We start from the raw sequence: 11,233 nt of genomic DNA on the forward strand, positions 1-11,233 counted from the left end.
GAAGTCTTGATAAAGAAACGAGAATCTTTCAAGTCATGCCTAAAAGATATGGAATAATCATACAATAAGAATAAGTAAACTTAAAAAGCCGCGACTTCCTTAATTGGGCTTCACTACAGACTTAACAAATCGTGCAATATGGTTCTATTCGTTTAATTCTATTCATTGACAATTTTTAATGTCAGTAAGATGCTGAAGAAAGAAAATCTTCCAGTTCGGACGTTTTGCATTGTCGCGGACCGTCAGCAGTCAGCCATATCAGGAGCGCCTGAGCCCATATATTTTCAACTACAGTGACAATAGTAAGATTATTCTACTGTGACGGCAGCAAGCTGGGACCCTCAAAAGCGAGTTCCCTTACTTAAGGCTGTGGGCGGAAGATGACGAACAAGTCATGCCAACATAACGCACTTCGGAAGAGTGTGTTTTCAAGTATGGTGATTTTCGGCATTGCATCGCTTTAGTTTTCTTTTCCGGACTTGCCTTTCCCCATCTTCTGTTGAATTATTGTACCACTGGAGAACTATCTAGCTTATTTCTTAAACTTTTCGGGAGCAGCTCTGGACAGTATAATTCATTCTGAATTTCCCAGGAGCCCGAAGGAGAAAAAGCCAATTTCAGAAGTTGTTATGGTTAACGTCAGAATATCTCCCACCAAGAGACTATTTATAAATTTATCCCACGCTTTTTCTCGTTTCTTAAGTGACGGATTACCTTGCGATATAAAGAAACAAACGCAAAGAGTGAAAGTATCAACTAGTTAGAACAAATAATGACTAACAGATTCCAAAGTTTCTCCACCTTAGTGATTTTGATTTCTTGCTACTGCAATATAACACCGTGATCCCGGAGAATATAGGAGAAAGATCGGTGGCTGAAAATTCTAAAATTCGACTGAACATGACAGAATAACCCAAACCGTTCTTTAAGTTTAGTCACTGAAAAAAGAATGTGACAAAACAATTCCGAGGACCTCGCTACGCCCCCAATACACCACCTTCCTCAATATACAGTGAACTGATTCAACTCTATCGTATACGGGGGATAGAAAGCCAGGTCTAGTCTTCAGTAAACGACTTTGTAGGGCGAAATTATTTCAAACAAGAACTCTGAACGGCATATTGACTGTGATATCAGATTGGATATTATCCCTGTTTCTGCTGTCAGCAGGGTGGACAACTTTAAAGGTTGGATTCAATTAGAATTAAATTAAAAGCAATCATTAACATCTTCATAGCCCTTTGTCGACCATAGATTGTATATTTTGTCTTTTAGCGGCGGTTGTGAATCGAGTTGTATTATACAAGTATTCCTTTTGTAGTCTCGTAATCAAAACGATGTGATCCATTGTAACGGGGCTTAGCAAAACCTCTGATTTTACAGTCCGTTTTCCACGAAGGAGTTTACACCCTACTCCCACGTTACACTGAATTTACTTCGTCAACTATGACAAAATGAAGAAATACTCTGCAAGATGGCTCCTCCACCTGTTCTCTAGAGTTACGGAAGGAAAGTTCTCGAAAACGAATGTAATGCCTAATAGATCACATTGTGGACCTAAATTTGTCATGTATGGGAGCAAGAGGATATAATCTCTTGATGGGAGACATTCTTGGGTTAACCATAACAATTTCTGAAATTAGCATTTTGTCCTTCGGGCTACTGCGAAATCCAGAATGAATTATGCCGACAAGAACTGCTCATGAGAAGTTTGAATAATTAGCCGGAGGGCGCTCCAGCGGTACAATAAGTAAACAGAAGATGGGGAAAGGCAAGCTCGGAAAAGAAAACTAAAGCCATGCAATGCATAAAATCATCATACTTGAAAACACACTCCTCAGAAGTGTGTTATGTTAGCATGACTTGTTCGTCATCTTCCGCCCACAGCGTTAAATAAGAGAACTCGCTTTTGAGGGTCCCAGCTTGCTGCCGTCACGTTTGAATGATCATGCTATTGTCACTGTAGTTGAAAATATATGGGCTCAGGCGCTCCTGATATGGCTGACTGCTGACGGCCCGCGACAATGCAAAACGTCCGAACTGGAAGATTTTCTTTCTTCAGCACCTTACTGACATTAAAAATTTTGAATGAAGGGAATCAAACGAATAGAACCATATTTCATGATTTGTAAGGTTTGAAGAGAAGCTCAATTAAATAAGTCGCGGCTTTTTAAGTTTACTTTTTATTTCATATCTTTTCAGCCGTGACTTTCTTATAAGATTCTCGTTCGTTTCTCTAGATTTCTATGATTATCATTATTTTGAACAGCAATAAACTTGTCATTTACAACAGAAGGCGACTTATAGGGCTAGATTATTAAAAAAAAACCTTATTATCAACGACGCCCGACCATATCTTAACAGTCCGTTTGATTCTATGCGCCGTAAAAGATATTTCAGCATGGGAAATTGACCAAACTTTGCGCGCCAGAAATTGAACATCACTAGTAAAAAACACAGCCAACAAGAAGAAATTCAAAAGAAACAACACATTTCTTTCACTTAAGCGGGCAGTCATCATTGAGTTGTACTGTTCTCTTAGAGTTTTAGTTTGTTCTCAGAGCAATGGGGCAGTGGTGACCGCACCCTCTGTTTCGAATTGACAGCTAACACGCTTATTACATAAGAATTTCACTTTCGTCAAGCGCAGCAAAATAGGAAAACAGTCAGTAGTTTTAATTAAACCGTCACCCTACCAGTTTGAGCGAATTTCTATATTTGTGTTTACCCGAGTAACAAAAGGAATGTTGTCAATTTGAATTGGCGGCAAAAGTTTCTATTATATATCCAAGATACATTCTGGCGTTAACCAAAATAATTTCTGAAAATAGCGGTATTTGTTTTTTGGATCTTTACAAAACTAAGAATGAATCACGTCATCAATCGGGAACTGTTCACTCAAAGTCTTAGAAATTAGCTGGATGATTCTCCAATGTCCTAATATATTAGTACAACTTGGAGAATAGCAAGCCAAGAAGAGAAAATAAAAAGCGATGCCATGCCAAAAATAATCATACTCAGGAGCACACTCTTTAATTTGTACTAACGCTCGTCATCTTCCGCCCACACCCTCAGTAAGGGAGCTTGATCTTCGCACCATCGCGAAATCCAGAACGAACTATGCCATCACAACTGCTCACTACAAATTTGTGAAAATAGCTGGATTGTTCTCCACTGGCCCAATATTTTAGCAAAACGTGTGGAATAGCAAGCTAAGAAAAGAAAACCAAAAGCGATGGAAAGCCAAAAATCATTAGAGTTGGGAACAGAGACCCTTTTAAATCAATGCCTACGTTAACATAATAACACTAGTAGGGGGTATAGAAAATAGTCCATTATATGAACTGGTTCAGTGATTTTGTAAAAAATGCATAAATACCAGTGTAGAGTACAGCAATTAACCGAAACTACACAGGCCGATTGAAAGTGTGGTGAAGTTTACGAGCACTGACTGCGGACATAAATCTAGTTAACCGCTTTCAAAAGGTAAGTCACTTCTGTTGGGTCTTATTTAATAAGTGAGCCAAACAGAAAGCTTGCAGCCTCTAACTAATATTCCAATTAATATTCCAAATCTTAGTTACCGATTCACTTTCACTTGTTTGATTAGTCTTAGCTACATATGAATGGTGCGGACCTCTCAGAAATTTTTTTACTACATCAGCTGCTACGCGGCCAAACTTTTAATGAACAGCCTAGACGTTCATCTTACCCAGCCTATGTAATTTTTTTGCTTTTTTAAAAGCTTCAAAATCACCTCGAGTACTCGTTATTGCCGTACACTAATCTTGTTTCGCGGTTCCCTCATGTATGTATCCATCTACTGTCCACTGAATGGGAGTCTCAATTGTGAAACGATAAAATAAATTGACTTCCAAGCCGTAACAAAATAATTACGCGCTCGCGGGATATGCTTTTTTGCCATTTCAAGGTGCTTTTCTGAATTGAAGTACGTATGAGTATTAAGCGCGCGCCCTTTATCGTTTGAAAGCCTCACCTCACTGCAAACACTCTAGAGTAGCGTCATCATTCATAAAACGGCATAATGTTTATATGTTAGTAATATTAAGTCTGTACATCACATATATTCTTCACTAATAGTCTTGCTTAGAACGGCCGTTGACGATGTAGAACCTCGATGCTAGAGACTTGTATGTTCTTTTCTAGGATTTCGCGAGCGTAAAGGCTAAGCTTTGATTGAAATAAGTCGGACAATTCAGAACCAAAACTTTAATGATGTTTTTTAATTTATGTCTACAGTCGAGCGCAATCCTGAATACGTCATGCTATTTAAGTTTACTTATTCTTATTGTGTGTTTTTTATATAAATCTTTTTAGTCATGAAATTATTGATCTTTCCCATTAGTTTCGCTCTACCACTCAAAGCTAAACCTAAACCTTGCGAAACGATGTTTTTAACAGTGTCTTCCTTCTCAGTCGTGCGGAGTTCATTAAAATCTTCAAGTTAAGTGGATCATCCTCTGTTTCTCTTGGTTTACAAATATCACTTGAACAAGTCGCCATTTACAACAGATGATGACTTCGTAGACCGTCCGTCACAATTTCAAAGGGTCCCGCGCGCACACACTGTGATATGCATATTACATTGGATAAACCAACCATTTTCTATGCAGGCCGTTTCATTTATTTTCCTAACAAGGATGATTGATGTTGTCCGATCTTTCAAATAGAAATGGTGGTTCATTATAGTAGAGAATACAACCATTTTGGATCAGGTTGTAATCAGTTACTTTGTAGATTCACAATCGGAGCTGTAGGAAACAATTTGTGGGATTACGTAGCTCCACAGCTCGATTAGCACACTAGAATTTGCACCTTTAATGCACTTTATATCTAAATTTTAAGGCTTGGGAAGGGGACAAAAAGATTTCTTTGGAAAGGTTTCTTTTCTTGCACCCAGCTGGCTAGTGCGATCAAGACCCTACCATTCTTCTTTACCGGAAAAAGGAATGCCTCCTCGAGAGCCGGATTGTAATGCTCCAGTGATCACTTTGTAGGGGAAGCGTCCCTCAGTGTTCACTAACAGTACATGAAAATTTCAGTACTGCGTGGTTCATCAATGAACCAGCAAGCCAACAGAACAGGAGAAATATCACATCAAGAAAAGAACGCCGGACACGGATTTTCTCGTGTAGGCTTTTTGGATTTACTGTTGTTTGTGCAAACGGTCAGTGCGTCAAAAAATAAAATTAAAAAAAAAAACAGCAACAACAATATTTACTCACTCGCCGCACTCGTTCGTAATATCATTAGTATTGTTTTTACCTCTAAAATTAAAATTCATATCCTTGTGCTCCTGTGTAAATTTTCTCTCTATATATTCGATTTATTTTGCCTTCGGTTACTTCATTTCTCTTCGGTCTTTATTTGTCGTTGATCCGAAAAGATGTGAATGAATTACAATTCACAAATTTCTTTAGTGACTGTCTTTATATCAAGTTTTGATATGCAACGTTGCACGCAACTCACTGTTACAAACACAGCTTTGCAGCGAGGTCTTTTTATTCGCCTTCTCCAGCCAACATGTACTTTTGTTCTTTAAATGGAACTCGCTCTAAGGGATAATCTTTATTGTCCTGTCCTGATTATGTTTCGTGCATTTCTCTTATACGCATTTAACTGACGAGAATCTCCATCCGGGGGAAGCACAGTGCACGCTGAAACATTGAGCCACTTTTTGTCATTCTGGTACCGATTGATGTCAAAACAACTTCACATACAAGTGCGCCTAAAAAGGCCATAGGCACGATGCTTGCCTATTTCAGTGCTGTTGCTGTTATACCGAAGTGTTTATGCAAAACGTGGTCAGTCATGTATCACCTAAGTTCTAAGTTTTTTTCTCTCAAATTAGGGATATACCAAGAACGATGTACGCCTTCGCTATTGGTTTACTCCTGGCTGCATTTCAAGTCAGCTGTGATGGCGCCCCAGGACGCTTAATTCTAGAGCCAATACCTCATGCGGATGTCTCTGCGGAAGTCTCTCAAGAGATACCTGTGGATGTCTCTCAAGAGAAACCTCCGGAAGTCTCTCAACAGAAACCTGCGGATATCTCTCAAGAGAAACCTGCGGATGTCCCTCAAGAGAAATCTGTGGATGTCTCTCAAGAGAAACCTCCGGATGACTCTCAAGATATCACAGATACTACAGCTACTGCAGCTACTACAGCTACTACAGCTACTACAGATGCTACAGATATTACAATTACTACAGATACTACGGGTGCTTCAGATACTACAGATACTACAGATACTACAGATACTACAGGTACTATACAACTACAACAGCCACGATTTAGGGCAGAGTAGAGAAATCGGAGATGCTTAATCTACGGTAGGGTATTGAGAATTAACACTTGCAAATTAAACTGTGACAGAGTTTCCTGAAAGTAACAAGTCTGATCTGGAACTGATAAGGAAGGGATTCTTGGTTTCTAGTCTAAGTGTTGTAGTGTAAGGATTTCAGAGACCCAGCGGCAAACACCCACCCGAAATAAATTAATTCATGCAATCCCTCCCCCCGCTAAAAAAAACAAAAACAAAAACATATTCCGCACCCTGGATAGGCAGAAAGGCAGAGTGTCTTGTTTGATAAATGTATCATACTATTCGCTGATGTTGCGAAATTGCTTTGTTTTCCATTTCCTTCGTGACTATATCAACTAAACTCAAGTTTGACGATATTGAGCGCTAGAATTAATTTTTCATGCCATTCATCTACGACTGACTCCTGTGCCTTCCTATTGGCTGATCCTTAACATTTAGTTGCGAAATCTGATAATGATATGTATTTATTTCTAAACAGATGTGGAAAACGCCTGCTTAGAAGCCCACAATTACTGGCGTGCTCAGCATGGGGCGCCAGCGCTGGTCTGGGATGCCACATTGGCTCAACATGCTCAGTCCTGGGCTGATCATCTGGCAGCCACAAACACGTTTGAACATGCAAAGAACACTGGTGAAGGAGAAAACCTTTTCAAATCCGGTGGAGACGCGTCATACAAAGAAGCAGTGGACGCTTGGTAAGTACCTTGCATAATCTAACTAATCTTAGGCCGTTCACATTTAATTTAGTACCCCAGCACTGGTGCCTAGGCGCTTTTACAAAATAGTTTTGTGTTTAGACACTAGGTACTTCAAGTACCCAGGTACCATTTAGTGCCCGAGCACAAGGTCGAGACATTGCACCAGGCAACGGAATTTTCCCCATTCTCTGGTGTGAGTAGTTGGAAAAAAGTCTGTTCACATTTGTGCTCAGCAGAGAGAATCGTACTCAGGCACCATGCTCGGACATCAAGTGTGAACATAGCCCTATATGATTTGCTAACATAGAGCCGAACCATTCGTTTGGCTCGCCAAAAGTAACTATGCAGTTACTGTGCTTTTGCAACGTTCTTTGTTCCGTAATTGGTTACAAAAATTACTTATAAACTACTTATAACCCATTATAACGCGTCAGTTGGAAACACTTAGTACATTAACGGAGCTCAGTCATGGTATTATGAATTATTTTAGCCACGCACAAAATTACCTTTCAATTGAACGAAACCTGAAAATAGTACTTTACTAAGATAGAAGAACACCAGAGGTAATAATAAACCATAAAGGAACAAGGATGGTTAAGGATGGAGAAGATTGACGCAGATTAGAAAAAACGAACTTGAAAAACTTAGGCCAAACTTTTCAAGATGTACAAACCGTGACGTAGCTCCTTTAACATCTTAGATCAAAGTGAACAAACATGTTGAGCCTGAAAAGGGATCAGAGGGTCGCAGTTGAAATCTCAGGAATGTCGGGATATATACACCTGAAATAATACATAAACTGGTTTTCTGTTCTCCACTTAATTAAGGTACTCTGAAGAAAAACTGTACAATTACAACAATCCTGGATTTAGTATGGCCACTGGCCATTTTACGCAGGTAAGCTTGTGTATTTCTCGCTCATTTCAAAATTAATTATTGACCATATCGTATTGGAAACAGCTTGCAAAATAGCTACTGATAATTTATGCTAACACAAAAATGAATATAAATAAAGGATGTCTGGTTGGTGAAGTGCATTATAAATAACTGCGTGGATGAATGCGTAATTCGCTGCATGTATAGCCGAAAATGCGCTAAAATTATCAGTTCAATATGAAATGCGAGCAATATATATATTTTTTAAAAAGCAACACACATTCAGCAAATCCTCAACCCTCAAGCATTGAGTTATTTAATTTATGATACCAAATGTGAAGTCAAAAGCTGATCAATGTTACCGGCATAACTTTCAAAAAGCCTTGAGTTGTTTCAAGACTACACATACAGCTTTATATTAGCAAAGATATTAAACTGCGTAAATAAGGTGAAATTAACAACAATTACATCTAAACCACAGGCATGAAACAAAGCAGTCGATTATGGTCTCACGTAAACTGTACTTGTGCTAAAATATCAGAAACCGTATTATATTGTAAGTAATGTAAGTAGAATAAGAAATCGTATTGCATGGTAGAGTAGGTTATGCAAGTTGTAGTATTGTAAGTAGCATCTGTAATCGTATTGTATTGTAAGCTTTGTACGTAAAGGTATTGTATAATAAGTTTTGTTTTGTTTTGTTTTGTAATGTTAAGCCTGGTTTTCACTAGCGATGGAAGCACAAGCGCAACCACAAGTGCTTGCTTGCGCTTGTGCTTGCGTCGCTAGTGAAAACCAGGCTTAAGGGACCTTACACGTATCCGTTAAGTAGTTGTTAGTATTACTGTTGTAAATTGTTTAAGTAACCGTACCAGTGTTGTAAGAAATGCTAAATAAATTAAACGTTTTTATTGGCAGGTGGTTTGGAAAGGCACCACTAATTTGGGATGTGCTATTCAGAAAAGAGGACCGGAAACCTACATAGTGGCACGCTATTCCCCACCAGGAAACGTTGTAGGCACTGGCACGTTCGCAAAAAACGTGGGACGAAAGGTACATGTATGTTGTTATAACAGTGATTAACTCGCTCATCTCAGCTGAGGTTTAGTTAGGGCGATGATATCAAATCGGGAAGGCAAAAAACTACATTGAAATGAGCTACAGAGGAAACCTTTGGTAGTAGATTAAAGTCAAGCTTAAGAACTCTTAAATGAGCTGAAAGCTGAGAGCTAGAAAGAGTTGTTTTGCAGTATTTGCCTATCCAAAATAATTTAGCAATAATCATGGCTTGATACAGCCTAGATTTTTAACAATAAACTAAATACTAAACATGATGTTTATAGTAAAATTATGTTGTTCTTACTCTCAAAGTTTTAGACCCGAGGTTGACCTGAGAGGAGACGATAAAGGAGGTGCGCCAGATTTACTGTGATCATTGGACACAGAAGGGCGGAAGATTTTTACTTGTAACAAATTGTTCAGTGTAGTTCTAGACAGAAAGCGCAATAAAAGTAACCCGAGGGATAAAATTGACCAGCCATTTCTTCTTTAATATTCTTTAAAAAAACGTTATGACTGTAAAAGGCATATGAAAGGCATACGAAAAGAAATGCGAATAAGAAAATTGAGGCAAAACTGTTGATATAATAGGGGAGGGGGTGGGGAGGAAAAACTGTTGAGACTACCATCCCACTAGTATCAGAATCTGCTGATATCACCCTGATTGGCAAGATCATATCACTGAATGCTGACAAGTTTAATTTAATGATAATGATAAGAATCAGTTATTACTTGTTCGTCGTGTCAATAAAGCAAGTCTCCTCTAAATACCTTGTGAACACGCTAGGCGCAGGGAGACAAAAAGCTAATTCTGCATGAGCAAACCAAGGAAGTGAGGACGTGAAAAAAGAATTTTCAAATCATTAATTGAATTGAATGGTGCCTTTTTGCCGCCTTGGAAAGTTACAATGACGTCTCCGGCGGTACACTTAATATAATATCTTAATTAGTAAAATCACTGAATCACCCTTCTTGACATGTGGATTCTTTGAATAAGAACGTGTAAGGAAAGTTAATGGAAACAAATACCACGAGCAAAAATTAACTTGTCCAAGCCTGCACAGCACTCAAAATGAATCGGGCAAACGGTATGCACGTGAACTGTGATATTCTGTGAGGGGTTTTTCGTCTCCCTCTGCTACTTCCTCTTCCTCTTCCTCCATTTCCACCCCCAGTACGTCTTCGTCGTCTGCCAAGCCAACTCCCTTTTCTTCTTCGTCTGCACCTACCATTCCCCATACTGCTTCTTCGTCTTGCACTTTCACTGCCTGCTCGTCTTCGTCCGCACAGCTGGTCCCACTCTTGAATTTTTTATTTACTACTTCATACTGATCGTATTCCCTCACACCGTCATCTTCGTTCTCCATTGCGTTACTTTGCGTTTTCACCGAGAGGCCTTCAGCTTCGTTTTCTTGTTCTTCTTCGGAGCCTCGCACTTCCTCAATGCTTCCTCCCTTTCTCGCCCGAGGATCGTTATCCTCGGTTTCGGCGTTGTTCGTTTCTGCCACGACCACGAGCAGATAACAAAAAAGCAAAAATGATGACACTATTTTCGCGCCACATCTTGCTGGTACCAAGTTGAGCCAAACTTGTCTAAAAAAACGAGACATACAAAGTTTATCAAATATTTTTCCCAGTACAGTACAGCTGCAGCCAATTAGAAGTAATTTTTAAAATCATGAATGTCTTTTTATATAAACAGGGTGCTTTCCAAGAATGCGATCACTTATAGCAATAAGGTTTTAAATCTCAACCTGCATATAATCTCATTTTCTGCAATTAAATCAGTTAACTGGGCTCGATTTATTTCCCTTTTTTAGGATTTCGATTTCTCGAATGTGTAAAAACGCACGTTTACCATCTATAAAATTGAAGAACATTTTTCTGTCTAACATCGATATCTGTGACCAATCCAGTTCCACCTTGGCCGTGTTCTAACTTATTTTGCTACCCTAGCCTACTGCGAACCCAACGTTTTTCTTGCTATAAAAGAATTTTAACCAAACTCAAAAGCACAATCTACTAATGATTATATAGCTCTAAATAACATTTGATTACGTATTAAATACCTTTGTCTGATTATTAAGATAAGTTCGATGCTTATCTGTAGTAACACTGCAGGCTAAGATGTCTTTTCACTGCATGCCCGTCAGATTCGAAGAAATGCAGTTTTCATATCCGATTTCAATTCCCTGCCCATATTTCACTTAAATGGAAAAAGCTAATGAATAAGTGCCAAATGGCTTTTAGCTG

General features: G+C 38.9%; 1 protein-coding gene across 1 annotated transcript; it reads left to right on the forward strand.

Annotated features, from left to right (window-relative positions):
* The first annotated feature begins 3,416 nt into the window (after positions 1-3,416).
* LOC110059924 (uncharacterized) lies at positions 3,417-9,832 on the forward strand. Its single transcript, XM_020766639.2, has 6 exons — positions 3,417-3,486; positions 5,873-6,288; positions 6,826-7,042; positions 7,873-7,942; positions 8,840-8,974; positions 9,293-9,832. The coding sequence occupies exons 2-6, from the start codon at positions 5,889-5,891 to the stop codon at positions 9,296-9,298; spliced, it is 828 nt and encodes a 275-aa protein (XP_020622298.2). The 5' UTR covers positions 3,417-3,486; positions 5,873-5,888; the 3' UTR covers positions 9,299-9,832.
* Positions 9,833-11,233: the final 1,401 nt, after the last annotated feature.

The sequence above is a fragment of the Orbicella faveolata genome, unplaced genomic scaffold (assembly GCF_042242905.1).
Source record: "Orbicella faveolata isolate gen_17 unplaced genomic scaffold, um_ofav_v1 contig_47, whole genome shotgun sequence".
Classification (NCBI taxonomy): domain Eukaryota; kingdom Metazoa; phylum Cnidaria; class Anthozoa; order Scleractinia; family Merulinidae; genus Orbicella; species Orbicella faveolata.

Excerpts from the sequence above, each read along its gene's own strand:
- LOC110059924 (XM_020766639.2), top strand. The coding sequence starts at position 5,889 with ATGTACGCCTTCGCTATTGGTTTACTCCTGGCTGCATTTCAAGTCAGC. Across the intron at positions 6,289-6,825 it reads AGATACTACAGATACTACAG|ATGTGGAAAACGCCTGCTTA; the intron begins GTACTATACAAC and ends ATTTCTAAACAG. Across the intron at positions 7,043-7,872 it reads AAAGAAGCAGTGGACGCTTG|GTACTCTGAAGAAAAACTGT; the intron begins GTAAGTACCTTG and ends CACTTAATTAAG.